The 16,489-nt window shown below is 36.3% G+C and overlaps 2 protein-coding genes across 2 annotated transcripts in view; one reads left to right on the forward strand and one right to left on the reverse strand.

The window, feature by feature from the left end:
- The window catches only part of LOC120624317 (SEC14-like protein 2), a 56,483-nt gene that overhangs the window by 18,948 nt on the left and 21,046 nt on the right, over nucleotides 1-16,489 (reverse strand). The window lies entirely within an intron of this gene.
- On the forward strand, nucleotides 607-11,388 carry LOC120624316 (armadillo repeat-containing protein gudu). The gene is made up of 6 exons (XM_039890780.1): nucleotides 607-1,237; nucleotides 1,834-2,140; nucleotides 4,133-4,478; nucleotides 4,722-5,105; nucleotides 6,879-7,093; nucleotides 11,243-11,388. Exons 1-6 carry the CDS (start codon nucleotides 639-641, stop codon nucleotides 11,372-11,374), a joined length of 1,983 nt encoding a protein of 660 aa, XP_039746714.1. The 5' UTR covers nucleotides 607-638; the 3' UTR covers nucleotides 11,375-11,388.

The following is a 16,489-nucleotide window of genomic DNA, read 5'->3' on the forward strand; positions in this document are numbered from 1 at the left end:
GGAGGTATTAGAAGTTACATAGGATACTTTTTACCCCGAAGTAAAAAAGATAAGATAATAAGATACTTTTTTTGCTTAGTTGGGAGAGGGGATGGAAAAGTTGGACGATTTTACATATAAATCAACTAACAATGCGATTTCGGTTCTTCCTTTAAAGATTACTATTCTTTGTAAGTGATAGGAGAAGCTGAGACTGATCATACAGTTCTTTTTAAATATTATTTAAAATGAGAATTAAAAAATTTATTTTTAAAAACTGCACCAGTTTTTTTTTTCTAAGAATACACAACTTAAAAATTTCAGTAGAACTACACCTAAATTGAATGTCCATATGTCTCAAAAAACAAAAACAAACGCAGACGAACTCGCGGGCAACAGTAGTATTAGTAATATTCTCACTGGAATCGGGCAGCAGAACTAAGAAATTCTAAAGACTTTGAAGACTACAAAGACAAAAATAGGTGTAACATGTCCGTTGCTTAGAAACCATATTGACAAACTATTTTACTTATCCGTCAGATTACAATATTCAAACACAATATCTTAATCGTTTTTAGATTTTTGGTGTTTGTTAATATTTGTTGCGTAGACATCTATAGATTTTTTAAATATATTTTTAAGCTATTTAATCGAGAATCATGACAGAAGTTGATAATATATCGACGTTTAGTGTGGACGGTGGTCAGGACACGGTTGGTCTGCCTCGAATTGTGATGGTGACAGAGGGGTCTGATACCTCAGCTTCTTCCCCGTCGTCCACTTCATCTTCTGAGGACAACTGGGCTGATCTCATCAAATCCTCTGAGATTCCACCAGAATATTGGCACATACAAAAACTGGTGAAGTACATGAAAGCTGGTAATCAAACAGCAACTATGGTCGCATTGTCGTGCCTGAAGGATCACGACCTAACTATTGAAGTTAACCAAAGAGCTATACAAGAGATCGGTGGTTTAGAACTCCTGGTTAACTTACTGGAGACAAGAGATTTGTGTTGTATTTTGGGAGGGCTTGCTGTACTCAAAGATATATCTCCAAATATTGAAATTCGAAAAAAGATAACCGATCTAGGCGCCATTCCTCTTCTGGTCGGGTTATTATCGGACCCAGCGAGGGATGTACAAATTCTTGCAGCCGAAACTATTGCTAATTTGGGAAAAATACGCAAAAGCAGGAAATTTTGCAGAAAGTTTGGTGGAATTCCGAAGTTAATAGATTTATTGGATATAAAAGAAAGGTAATTACTTGGACATTTTAGTTGTTTATGTGTTGTTATAAAAAGAAAGGAAAAAAATAGTTTTATTTGGCTAATAAGGCATATATAAGCACTGGAAGGTAATGTCAATTATTCATTTATTCATTTGAAATGCTAAAAATTTCGAAAATGGCAGGTTTTGAACTTGCTTTTCTCCTGGCATGGTATTTTGCTAGTCTTTAGTTTCATTGTTATGATTTCCGTCCCACGCGTCATGTGCCAGTAATTACACTGGCAACCACGCCCTTCACACGGGGACACATCATGCAGCTTGTCAGTAGAAATAAGCATAGTGCTTACCAGGACGAACTCTGTCTCAAAAAGCTCTAGTAATCTAACCACAGATATTGAAATGCTATTCAGTAAAAAAACGCGGCCTGAGTGCTTTGCCAATTGATGCCGAAATGATCACATGGCTATTTATCAGCCTATAGCGACTGTGGCGTCATCTAATAGTAATTGCTATACAGCATTATTTTTTTGCTGTTTTCATAGATAACATAAGAACAGCAAAATATAACACTGTTCGTAATAATGTCTTTTATAGAGTCTTGACTCATACTTGGCCGGTTTTATAGATACCTAATAGCACCGAAGGAAGAGCTGAACCAAGATGAGCTGCAGTTTTTAGATATAGCAAGAGCCGGAGCGAAGGCCCTGTGGTCAATGTCGTCCTCGCAGCGTAACCGCGAAGCAATGAGAAAATATGGCATAATACCTCTTCTCGCACGAATGCTCAAGACCATTCATTTGGACGTGGCTGTTCCGGCAGTTGGACTGTTGCAAATGTGCGCTAACGAGACTTCCTTTCAGCTCGCTATACAGACCGAAAAGATGGTTAAAGATTTGATTACGCATTTGGCGAATGAGGACAAGGACTTGAAGGTATTACTTACTGACTTATGAAAATTAAGCTCAATTTGCTATACTCCGCGAAAAGCAGGAGAGTCGGTATGGTGTAATTTATAATTTCTTAAATCCTTATACTCAACACCAAACAGATCATCGGCAATGTACGCTCTACCTGTTGACTTTACCATGAATAAATATTCATTGTAAAATCAACGTGTCCTGAGGATGCTCCGGTTTCGGAGCGAAACGTGCGTAGAGGGTACATTGCCGAAGATCTGTTTGGTATAATGTCCTGAGTATAAGGATTGAAGAAATTATAAATGACACCATACAGATTCTTCTGCTATTCGTTGAATATAGCAAATTAAGCTTAATTTTCATAATATATCATGGAATTCCGCAAGGTACCGCCTGCTTCTATCCAAGTTAGACCTTGACTGATCCGGCAATCTGATCTGCTGGTAAGTGATGATGTGGGTAAGGGGCTCTACTACTGTAAGTTTATAACAGTTAAACACATACCCCTAATCGGTTTCTACAAGACATCGTACCGGAACGCTAAATCGCTTAAGTGATCATTATCTCGCTTAATAAAGACGGCTATTATTTATTTTCTCTAACTCATATATGCTTATTCATGGTATGCTAAAGAATTACTTAGAATTAGAATTACTTTTTTTTTATATTTATCAATAGAATTTTTGTATTGTAATTTTTGTGTAGTCTGGTTTATGTATTAGTGTGTAGATAGATAGATAGATAGATAGATAAATTCTTTATTGCACACAATTTATAATATAAATTGAAAACATAAATATAAGAAGAATAACAATGCGCAAAGGCGGTCTTATCGCTTTAAGCGATCTCCTCCAGACAACCCTTAATGAAAGAAGAACAGGAGTATGGAAACGGGATAGTGCAATTTTAAAAATATATAACACAAACTACATCTACTATATATAACAATAATACATAAACAGCTAATACAGATACCTACATATAAATAAATATAAATATACACAAATACATACAGAGCAAATATATTAGTTTATGACTCTGTAGATAAATAATATTCTTTTAAACGACTTTTGAAGATGCTTAATGATTTAGACTGTCTTATGTCTCTTGGCAATCCATTCCAGAGTATAACCACCTTGACTGTAAAAGAATTGTAGTTATTCGTATGTATGTGTTTAACAGTGTACCCCACCTTTCCGTTTTCTTTTTTGTTTTCTAACCCTAAGGTTGCCTGGCAGAGCTACTTAGCGATAAGTGCTGTACTGATAAAGAGTGTGGAAAAAAAAACAGAAATTATAAATTCCTAAATTGCCCCAGCCGGGTTCGAACCCGGGACCTACTTACATTTAAAACCGCAGCGCTAACTGCTGCGCCAGGAAGGTTGACATGTAACGTGAGGGGGGACATAATTCCGGGCTAATGTCTAATATATCGTACTATTATTTCATCTAACTAGCGGATCCGGCAGACGTTTGGAACAGACGACAATTGGAACTGTCCGGTGAACCCAATGAAATAAACATCAAAATTGTGCCCAGTCGTGTAGGCGGAGTTAGGTGATAAGCACACGTACAGACAGAAGAATTATACAACGTGTAAATGAAAGCGGAAATAATACTTCAGGCGTACATTATTTACTGTCTCTGAGACTTATTCGGGAATTTATCATTTCTCAATTTACTTTTTTTCTCTGGTCTGGTCTGGTGGGAGGTTTGGTCGTGGCTAGTTACCACCCTATCGGAAAAGACGTGTTGCTAAACGATTTAGCGTTCCGGTACGATGTCGCGTAGCTATTAGCAATATGCCAAACTCACTTACAGATTAGCCCGCTACTTTAATAGACTGCATCATCACTTACCACCAGATGGGATTGCAGTTAAGGGTTAACACGTAGAGGAATAAAAAAAAACCTAAACACAATAAATCCTTTTATATTAAAAGAAAGACTTGTTGTTTTGGCCTTTTGGGAATACTTAGTATTTATAATATTCTTATCATTTATTGCAGACGTACTGCAGTTTAGCTATATACAAATGTGCAAACGATCCTATAACAAGAGATATGATACGAGAGGCTGGTGGCCTTGAGCTATTAGTCGAAGCGGCTCAAGATACAACAAACAGATCAAACAAACCTCTAATGGCCGCCGTTACTGGTGCTTTATGGAAATGTGCCAACAGTGATGCGAGTGTTAAGAAACTTGACAATCTCGGTGCAGTTCCGACACTTGTGAGATTGCTGGACGACGAAAATGACGGGGTTTTGACGAACGTCGCAGGTGCTCTTGCCGAGTGCGCAAAGCATCCACCTAACCGTGATAAAATTAGAAGTTCTGGAGGCATCCCGATGCTAAGTAAGTTTTTTTCCCCCCTTATTTTTAGGTAGAGTTTAGTTATGAATAGAATTAATGGAAAGGTTGCTGTCACTTTTTTTGGTCTCCAATTAATTGATTTCACTTTAGCGCTGTTATACGAGTGTCCAAGCAACGAAATTGGACTTACTAAAACACTTTCTCAATAGTGTCAGAGAACTATTTGGCACTTCAAATGGGAACTCAAATAAAGCTATTATTTAAGAAAGATTGGTTGGTTCACAGTACACCACCTAAATAACACCTACAAACCACTACTGGAAAACGTACCCTTGGTCCTGATGGAATGTGCTAAAGAACAAAACTGCATGAGTGAAATCGACGACTTGGATGGAGTGCGACTAATATGGTCGCTCCTGAAGAACGACTCCAAAAAAGTGCAGACAAACGCTGCTCTAGCATTGAGCCCGTGTGTTCAGAATGCTGCAGATTCCGGAGAAATGGTCCGATCTTTCGTCGGTGCTTTGGATCTAACTGTTGATTTACTGGACTCTGATGATCATAACGTTTTATCTGCTGTTTGCGCTGCTATTGCTACTATTGCTCACGATCATGAAAACTTAGCTGTTATCTCTGATCATGGTGTTGTAGCGAAGCTTTCGAAACTTGGTGAGTGTAACTATTTTATCAATTAATATCATCCTTAGAGTATTAATGCCCAACTTCTGTGCATAGACTTCCTCGACGCTTTAACCGGTTATAATAGATGTTAGTGATACAGTTACCAATAAACTACCATGTCTGCTCCCTGTCATTAGTGACGGCTACCCGTCACTAATAGAGATAGAGATGCTAACATCTCTACAGTGTTAGCATCTCTAACATTACTTACATCACCATACCTGATCCCCGAGTCATGAGATGGAGAAAAACGCCTATTTCCGGGCCGAGAAATTTTAAACAGGAAACCCGAATCCCTATTTATTTTTCACCGGACCTATCATCGAATCTAGGAAGTACAACCGCATGATCGGTGGTCATGTTAATCTGTAATTAGTGGTATTATTGCATAGTGGTCTAGTGACTAGGCTTATTATCATATTCAGCGAGGATCAAAATCCTCGCAGCCAAAACTGTTGGTCATTTAGGAAATATTCTAAAAAGCCGGACATTCTGCGGAGAGTTTGGTTGTATTTTGATTAATTGGATATCAAACAGAGAGTCACTTAGTAGTAGACAGATACAGTGCCAAGAGACTCTTGTAGACTATTGTAGCGTTTGATTATTCTTAGTACACAATTTGCATCATACCTACGCTAAATAAGGTAAATCCCGATCTTCGTTGAAGCTTTGAAGCCAACGGTATTTACTTACTTTATTTATTTTCTTATTATGCTCTGCTATTTATGCGGCAACCGCAAAGGTTGCTTGTGAAACTTTCGAAACTTGGTAAGTGTAAAATCTTTTGTACTTATTTTAGTAGTAATTGGTATACCGTTTACGTTATGAAATTGTGTAAGACTATTAGGTAGCTAGACTTATTATCTTTTGTTTTATTTGATCGGCTTTCAATGGTGGTTTTATTTGAAAAGATAATATTAAGCAATTTTTTGTCTGTAAGTAGAGTCGGTTTTTCTAAACCACACTAAATCGTATGTATCATATTGTTTACTTGTTATTTACGCACGGTTCTAAGCTTGTCTTTACGGATTCTGGATCTGGAGCATTGTCTGGATCGAGTATAAGAATTTTTTAGCCCAGGAAAATAAACAGTTTACATGGGATTTTGAAAAAACCGAAACAATTTCGATTGATTAAAGCGCGAAAAATAGTTTATTATGATGCTTTATTATGGCTGGATTGGAAACAGTCGCGATTTTATTCATGTCTTTCGTAGTCGGAACGCGTTAACCATTTCAACCTTGTTCCTCCTGCCGGCTTATCTATTAAGTAACTCATCTTTTGTTCATTAATCGAAGATCTTTTGAAGGCAAAACATTATGAAATTTATGATGGTTCATCAAAGGTATGTCAAAACTGCTGAGTGTTTTTTGATGACACCTTCACTTTATGAAGGTTAAATGAGTCACAAGTACTTTGGATACATTCTACCAGAATCTCAAGTTCAGTTTAAGTCGTAATCGTAGTTTTACTAATCATACTGTGGTACTTCGCTGGATTACTGGTTAGTGGATCGATGATTTTGGATTCCATTCCCGGGTCGCACGGAGATAATGTTTTTATGACCCGAAATTGTTAGTATCACCTCGGAATTACTCGTAGCAATTAAGCGTTGGTAGTCGTTAAGGCATTGATTACAGCTAACATGTAATAATAAATAATCCCACCATTGAAGGGTAGTGGAGGGTTTAAGTTGTAAACGATTGCATCAAGTGATATTTTTTATTACGACGACTTAATGACTTTAGGGAATTATTACAGTTAGCACAACGGATGATCATCTGAGAGCCAACCTCGGTGTCGCCATCGCGTATTGCTGCGAATGGGCACAGAATCGCCAGGAGTTCGGCAAGCGGGGTGCGATCACACCTTTAGTTAACTACATGACTTCAAGGGATCCGAACGTGCATAGATCGACCGCATTGGCGCTCTACCACCTGTCATTCTACTCGATTAACTGTGTTACCATGCATGCGGTAAGATCTTGTCCATCAAATTAACTATTTAAATCGTGTTTCACTAGGATTGCACTGAAGCTTTTTTTGCAACGGCTGAAGATGGACTTAATGCTTAAAAATTCGGACGGACGAGAAAAACGAGTGTAATAGTATATCATAAATGTATACCTAAAGATATATTGTTAAAAAATACATAATAAAAATAGGAATATTTATATAAATATCACATTACTTACATTATACCAAGCTCTTAATACCAGCAGTGTAACTAGTACCAACAAATATATATATACTCGTATATACATTTTCAATAAACAGTTTACTTAGGGAAAAGTGGAGAAAAATGGTTACTTATCAGGGAAATATGTCACTGAATCTTTTTGAGAAGATGCTCTTTATTGGATAGAAGCAGGCGTCACTTTGCGGAAATCCATGATAAGTATATTATGAAAATTAAGCTTAATTTGCTATACTCCGCGAAAATCAGGAGAATCTGTATGGTATAATTTATAATTTCTGCAATCCTTATACTCCACACCAAACAGATCTTCGGCAATGTAGGGTACATTGCCGAAGATCTACGCACTTTTCGCTCCGAAACCGGAGCATCCTCAGGAGATGTTGACTTTACAATTATTCATTGTACAAGTTTGTGGAGTTTTTACTGTTATTTTCCAGATCGAGTGTCGTTTCATCTTCGACAGCCGACTGGCGCAGTGGGCAGCGACCCTGCTTTCTGAGTCCTAAAATGTTTGTGTGGAAAATGTCCTGGAAAATGTTTGTGTGATGAACATGATTGTTTGTGTCTGGGTGTTTATATGTATATTATAAGTATTTATGTGTATTATAATCTTAAAAATATTCATCAGCTATCTTAGTACCCATAACACAAGCTACGCTTACTGTGGGGCTAGATGGCGATGTGTGTATTGTCGTAGTAGTATATTTATCTTATACGTTCAGTTAGTAGAGTTAATACAGTATGAGATTTGCAAGACCCCATGTCTTTCTATTATCTTAAATTGCACTTATCGCGAGGAGGACAGAATTTTAAGAGGCACCATAGATTATAGACAGCGCGCAACATCGAACCAAGAACTTGTTCTGAAGTAGGTATCTGTCAATATACACTTAAGAAAGACCTTGACCCTGCTCTTAGTTTGATGCCGCGTTATTCATACGAGCCTACGATTGCTAGTGTTTATATGAAAATCTCCTGGTTTTAACATCACCGTAGGTTTCTTTCATGAGCTGCACGGCTAGCATGGGCAGGAGACAATTTTCTCACCGAGGAAAGAATAAAAAATTATCTCCTCCAGCTTTATAAACTCTCGGAGTACTGGCACATAAGTGGGAATATGAGCAAAATAATATATTTTGTGTAATCATAGACGGGGAAATCTTCCCCTATTCCCTGTTCCCGTGCGATAGCAGGTGGACACGTTAATAATTATATTACTTGTCAGGGAATATAATTTTTTTTGTGTCCTGCCCGTGCTAGCTGGTATCGTACATTAAAGATAGGGTAGTAACTATTAATACCTAGGTACTTCTAAATACCTAGTGTTTGTATACTCATTGCAAGTTAACCACTGGACATTACAAATTTTGAGTCTGGTTGGCTTGTAATAGACTATGTATCATATCAACCGATTACCGACCCACTACAGGGCACGGGTCTCCTTCCACTACGAGAAGAAGTTGAGTCGATAGTCCACCACGGTAACCCAGTAAGGCGGATTGGTGGACTAAACTATGTATTAAACTTACCCAGTAACTAGTCCCAAATGATCGTTCCTCAGAATTTTTAACATCATTATAAATACTTAAGCTGTCTAGTTCAACGGTTTTTCAACATGTTGCTTCAATTAGACACACTTGTTTATTTAAGATTATTAAGCACTTAATCTTGTCAACATCATGTCATCCATTCACTATCTAAAAACTTGGCGAAAACATCCAGCGACCAATATAAATTGGCCCTTAACTTTACAAGTGAGTACGCATTTGCAATGCCATAGTATATCAGTGATCAAGTAAAGAGCCTTTGAGAAGTTCTATCTACATGTGTTAAGCCGAATTATGAAAATGTTTCATAATTTTTCGTAATCCAAGAACTAAATTTTACATCCTTTTGCGGTATATCGCAAGAATGAATGAATGACACTTTTGTTGTGCCCAACATAAAAATGCAGGCAAATTGAATAGAATAATGTGATTAAGAATAGCGTAATATTAACAAACACATAATTTTTTCCTGAATTTTGATCTCATAACGTTAAAACGTTAAGTAAATAAATGATTTTTTACTTTATTTCAAGAATGCATACACATACTATCGTATATTGAATTATTTTGCATACCTATTCTGTTATTTTTACTCATTATAATTCTTAAAGTAATTAATGAGAGAGTATATGAATTTGTACCTATTTGAACGCATACAAAACAGTCCGATTTTCAAAGCAATGAATTAATAATTGTATGAACTTTTTTAGATAACCTATGTACATGAACTTTTGACCAATTAGTGATTTCAAGGAGTTTAATATTTTCTAAGGGGGAATTTATGTTGAATCATTAGACGGAGTGGGCAATAGAGTTTTGTATTTTAAACCCGTTTTGAAAGGTTAAATCAAAATTCAATTTAACTACGCATGTGCGTGCTTAAACTCAATTCCGCAGTCCAAATCTCGGATTAACGAGTTAAAAAAAAGATTTATTAATGTACCTATCACAGAAAATGTAGCTAAATTATAACGGTACGTTTTAAGTGACCTCACATGAGTACGTAGTTTTTTTTCTTCTAATTTGGTTACGCTCTGTTGAGACTTTCATTAACGCTTTCCGTTGCAAGAGTAGATAAAAATAATGAAACATATGTAAGACTTCACCTTGAAAGAATGGTCATTTTAATTTCGAAGTAATGGAGAATGGAAGTAATTCTGTAATAGACTTTTCAAATCCCAGGTAATTTTTTACCTAGAGTTTTGAATTGTTAATTGCTTGAGAGTTGAAATTATGGTCGCCAAATAACTTAAGAAAATGTCTAGTCAGTCATCAGAGGCTGTTTGTTTAACAAGAATATCATAATAGCACGTATTATCATTTTAGCACCTACCTAGAAAGTTTAAAAAAATCGTGAACATTTTGATATCTCGAGATCGCAATACTTTTGGACATATAGGTAACTTTTTTTATATTGCATTCAATTCTAACCTACCCATTGGTTTCTTGTCCTTCTGTGTCAATTGATGTTTAATATATTTTATAGGTATAACATTTGTTTTAACTTCTTTCCTTATTCTTTTCCATGAAGAAAAGGCAAAGGTGTATAACCGTACAGCCAATATTTGTTTTAAATAAAATATTGACAAAAGTCATTCTTGTTGATATCAGAATAGAATAGAAATACTCTACTACTAAACTGAGCAAAGATCAGCATTAAATTATTTGCAAAAATTAACTTGTAACAATAATAATTGTTCAAAAAAATAATAATGTTATATAAAGTGAGCATAGATAAAATGCTCCGAAAGTTATAATCCCTTTTCCCCGTGTTACCACTGAAATCTAAAGTTAGATAAGTAGAATAAGGTTAGGTTAGATCAGAACATACATATTTATGTGCCCGCAGGCCGTGCACTTTAGGTTTTTTTAGTTAATAAATATTTACCTGTACTAACTGAATAATTAGAAATTCAAAACAGTGCTTTCAATTGGCCGTTTTCAAGATATATTTTCGCCACAACTGACTCTTTCATTTAGTATTTTAGTTAGCCATAATTTTCCCACAACTGGAAAATGATTGTGTGATGAACATTATTGTTTTTCAGTGTCTGAGTGTTTTTCTGTATATTATAGGTATTTATTCGTATTATGTTCATAAAAATATTCTTCAGTCATCTTAGTACCAAAAGCAAGCACATAACACAAGCTACGCTTACTTTAAGGCTAGATGGCGATGTGTGTACTGTCGTAGTATTTTTTATTTATTCGTTAGTATTTTATTTATTTAAACTTACAGGCAAAACTGAAAAAACCGCGCCCGCCATGCACGAAGCCTCCCGCCTTACAAATATCCATATACCGTAATATGGATATATATATCTATTTTATATAATATCTATGTATTTTGTATTTGAAAAATAAACTATTCTTTTACAGGCTGGAGTTGTACAGTTCTTACTGGAAACGATAGGCTCCAAAGACGCGATTCTGCAAGAAGCATCAGCGGGTTGCCTCTGCAACATACGCAAGTTGGCGCTAGCCACTGAAAAGGTGAAACTGAAGCAATGAGTAGTGTTTTAGTAATATTATTAATAAAAATGTACATCAGGTTAAGCTTGGTTTTATTCACCTTTTGACGTTTGCATGCTTTATATAGCTACGATAGCATCGGTAGGAGCTCAACTTCACTTGCGGGGCCGAGTTCGCATCACAGCACCGCACCTCTTACCTTTTCTAAGTTATGTGCGTTTTGAGTAATAAATATATCACTTGCTTCAGCGGTGAATGAAAACATAGCGAGGAAACCTGCATGACTTAGTGTTCAACATAATGTTCTCTAAGGTGGGCCGATTGGCGCAGTGGGCAGCGTCCCTGCTTTCTGAGTCCATGGCCGTGGGTTCGATTCCAACAACTGGAAAATGTTTGTGTGATGAACATGAATGATTTTCAGTGTCTGGGTGTTTATATGTATATTATAAGTATTTATGTGTATTATAATTATTTATGTATATTATTCATCAGTTATCTTAGTACCCATAACACAAGCTACACTCGTAGTATATAATTAAAAAAAAGGTGTGTTTGGAGTCCACCAATCCGCACTGGGCCAGCGTGGTGGACTATGGCCTTAACCCCTTTTCATTGTGGGAGGAAACCCGTGCTTAATAGACCGGTAATAGGTAGATGTCGATGCCGGATTAACCACTTACCAAGAGTAGCAATTGCTGCGGGCCCCACGCAAAGGGGGGCCCCCGCATATTTAAATCCACTCATCTCTGCCTGAGCGTAACTTTTTTAGTGAAACTCATTAAGATGAGGTACTCCTACGTTGAATTTTTTTGATGCCAAAAAAACGTGAAACGTCTTAAAGGCAATAAAACAAGAGCTCTAAGAGATATACCTGCTTTATGTTTTGAGTTCTTCGAGCTGAAAAGTTTGATAGAGATTGAATAAAGCACTATTTGTTCGGTTTTCAAATCGCAAAAACTTTTCAAATCAATCGATTTTCACGTTTTTGGCGGCGTTCGAGGCGGTTTTATAAGCCTCATAAAGGGTATTTAAGTTTGAATTGATTGAATTAGCAATTTCGAAGTAAATCCGCTAACACAGTTTTCAAGGAAGGAATCAGAATCGAAAACGGCAGAAGCGTGGTTTTTCAAGGTTAGGAGCTGATTAGTTTTTGGAGTTGATCGATAAAGCCTTTAGAAAGTGATTCCAATAAAACCATTTTTCAATTATTATTATTTTTGAGATTTCTCAAAATATTCTTGTTCGAATTGGTTAAAATTATCAGGGAATCTAAGTTTGGTGGAACTCTTTGGAACCCCGTTTAGTTCATACCAATCGCTCAAGCCGTTCAAAAGCTATAAGAGGGGCACTTACATACACACACACATAAACCCAGAGCTTTTCTTTTCAAGGGCTTTTTGAAAGAATTTTCTATGGGCCCCGCGCTTGCTTAAAATAGCACTGGTTGATTATTTATTTATTTATACTCTTTATTTGCACACAAATAAAAATACAAAAAAAGAATAAAAGAAGATTAAAGAAAAGATTAGAAGTTGATGTGTGATGTGATGATGCTTTTTAACCCCCGACGTAAAAACGACGTGGTGTTACAATTTTGTCGCGTGTGCGTGCGTGTTTGTATGTGTCTGTCTGTCTGTGGCAACGTATTTACCGAACGGATAGACCAATTTTGATTTTGTGTTTTAGACTAGGTCAGGAGTATATTTATCTAAGTTTTATGGTAATCGTTCCAAAATGGCGGATTACTCCCTCAATATGGGTATCAAATGAAAGTGCTTGGCTAGTAGAATACGACTGACTATGAATTTTTCAAATCCAAGATGGCCGCCATAACAAAATGGCGAATTAAATGTTTCTTCAAGGATGTTCTTAATTCTGTGCTTCAACACTAAGAAAACCAAAACACCAAGAGGCAGTCAAAGATTCCTCATCATCATTAATAACAATATTTCCGGGTCACTACAGGGCACGGGTCTCCTCCCAAAATGAGAAGGGTTTAAGGCCGTAGTCCATCATGCTGGCCCAGTGCGGATTGGTGGACTCCACACGCCTTTGAGAACATTATGGACAACTATCAGGCATGAATGAATGAATGAATGAATACACTTATATTGTACACCAAAGAAAAAAGTAGTAGTTACAGAGATGTAAATACATATCAAGAGAGTACAATTTGGTGGCCTTATCGCTTCATAGCGATTTCTTCCAGGCAACCAATGGTGTAAAAGGAAAAAACATAGAAAAGAGGTAGGTGGTGCAATAAATAAGATTTAAAATTATACAAATATATAAATAAAATATATATATATATATATATAAATATAACTAAAATATAAATAGGCATGCTGGTTACCACACGAAGTTTTCCTTCAACTTTAAAGAAAGTGTTATTTAATTGTTCAAAATGCACATAACTCCAAAAAGTGAGAGTTGCGTGCCTGGATCAATCTCAGTACCCCGGAAAGTTAGGCCGAAGATTTATCCTTTTAAAATGATAGTTTCCATAAGATTTTATAGGTACGTAATTTAATTCTATACGTAGGTTTTTGCTCACGGTTTTTGTGATTTTTAAACCGAAGTGTGTACCTACCTAGGGACCTTTACGAACAATAGGAAGTAATTTGCTTAAATACTTATGCTATTGTATTTGTTTCACATGGCATTAAACATTTTTTTCGTCAGAAGACAAAAAAAAAACTATTAGTGTGTTGCACGTTTATGCAAAGTTATATATTACATATAATAAATATTATATGCCCGCCACATTCCAAAGTTTATAATTTGTGGGTGCTTTAAGAGTCAGTGTTTACAGAGGTTCCACTACCTAAATACCTTCAGCGTTTTTACCAAGAAATAAAAAATGCTAGTCCGGGTTTACAAAGGTTTTTTATTCCTCAAAGTATCTTATTCTCGGTCTGACTACATGAAAAAACTTTAACTCACATTACCAGTCGACTTCGACACTTGTCATCATCATAAACATGAACGTAATTATCATTAAGTATAGGTACAATAAACAGTTAAACAATCATTATTTTTTTCAATACATAATTACATCGAGCTAAGCTAGCTACTATATAATATAATTCATATGCTTTAATAGTCTGCAGTTTGCTAATTTTGAAACTATATGGAAATAAATACAGAGAGATATATTATTTCATCACTTGTATACTAAAATTAATTGAATTAATTACAACGCGTCAAAATCGATCACCAAAATAGTCGATCGATCGATATTTTATAACTAATTACCAAATGAAATCTTTGAGATGTCTCTCAATAAGTACAAAGTTTATATAAAACGTAAGCTTACAGAAAAATCCTATTATAATATTAAGGATTACTTAAACGATAAAAAAGCTTGGGTGTGAATTGCTCTAGCTTCATAGCTTAATATAAATTTACTGGAAGATGGTGATAACAAAAAAAAATTACCCGGCTAAGTTAGTTGTGGGCTCTTCTTAGACCAGGGCGCGTTTGGAACCCTCAGCTAGCTTTAGATTTAAGTTGGCGAACGAAGTTATCACCATTCCCTTACAATTATGTAAACAAATAATGAATGAACGCATAAGTGCCTGTGTTAGGCCTACATGAATAAAGAAATTTAGAATTTGAATTTGATCACCAGATTAGTCTTTCGGACCAATACATCTAAATTTTTATCAATCGACAATAGCCTGTAACAGTCCACTGCTGGACTAACCTATAGTCCCATAACAACAACGCTGGGCAGACGGGTTGGTGATCGCAGTAGATGGTAGTAGTAGCGCAGAGGACGCTGCTGCCTTTCTCTGTTATAGTACCATCTATACTTCTTCAATTTGTAATAGCCTGTGGCAGTCCACATCTGGACTAAAGGCTTTTCCCATTATAACGACACTGGGAATACGGGTTGGTGATCGCAGTAGATGATAGTAGTTGCTTAGTCGCATCGTACGACACCCGCAGGAAGAGTTGGGGTGCATTTATACTTTACAATCGTCAATAGCCTGTGGCAGTCTAGTAGAGTAGGAGGAATTATAATTTGTATTCTAGGTTGTATACTAAGTTACTATGTATTAGATATCTCAGCGATTTCGCTGAATCTCGACAATATACTTAGTAAACATAACGGGTGTACAGTAAATGCCGAGTCGTTGAAGTCGCCGACGCGATGTCTAGCCTGCCTTTCGTTATGAGCGCGAGTTGGAATGAGTGTTTTCTTACTATTAAGCGAATAAATTTCAAACTTATTTGGGTTGTTATTTGATGAGACATGCAATGAGATCAATTTATGAAATATTGGCCCTTTGTAGAAAAAAGCTTCCATCGTGTGGTGTTTATGAATACCTACATAATAAACATTATATATATTTTTATAACACATCGCAACACTACAACGACGACTGTTTAACACGTTCCCTGTCCGCTGAACCACATATGGCTCAGGAAACTTGCCCTTGGAAAGCACTAATACGTTCCTGAGCCATATGTGTGTCAGGGGACATATACAACTTCTATAGCGACTATTTCTACGGGACGCGCTGGTACTGTACTAAATATGCTTGGGACGTGCTAAGACAATCATATAGTAAAGAAAAACGCCAAGACGTACGGAAAAATATCTTTATTTTTTACGAAATTACACTTCCTAACTAATTATGTTTGTTTTTGAAACATGGCAAACAAAAGGTTTTTTTGCATTGCAAACACTCTGTATCTACGCGTTTGACTTGTTTAGCAGCAGTTTCCCAGCTTGTACCATCTTTTCGCAAGTCTTCGTAGCATCCATTACAACGTTTTCGGATAATTTTATTGTCCTCTTTTCGCTGAATTTTTGATAGAAAATGTTGATTTGTGATCGAACTAGTAGACGGTCTTGGACTACTCAGTGTATTGGCATTCGTATCTGATGAATTGTCCAATAGCAAGAACTCCCTGATAATCTCTTGCTGCGCCTGTAATATCGTTTTGCGAGATTTTCTGTTTGCAGTTGGGTGTAGTTTTTGATACAATAGCGTGGCGTTTGTAACCGACGCACAAATCAAAACATCCAGAGCAATCTTCTTATACCACGCTAGAGATTTTCTTTTAGGGTCGTAATAGCTTGAAAGCTGGTCCGATAGATCTATGCCCTTCTTTCTATCATTGTAGAAAAGCACTGCTGTCGGT

The sequence above is a fragment of the Pararge aegeria genome, chromosome 6 (assembly GCF_905163445.1).
Source record: "Pararge aegeria chromosome 6, ilParAegt1.1, whole genome shotgun sequence".
Lineage (NCBI taxonomy): Eukaryota > Metazoa > Arthropoda > Insecta > Lepidoptera > Nymphalidae > Pararge > Pararge aegeria.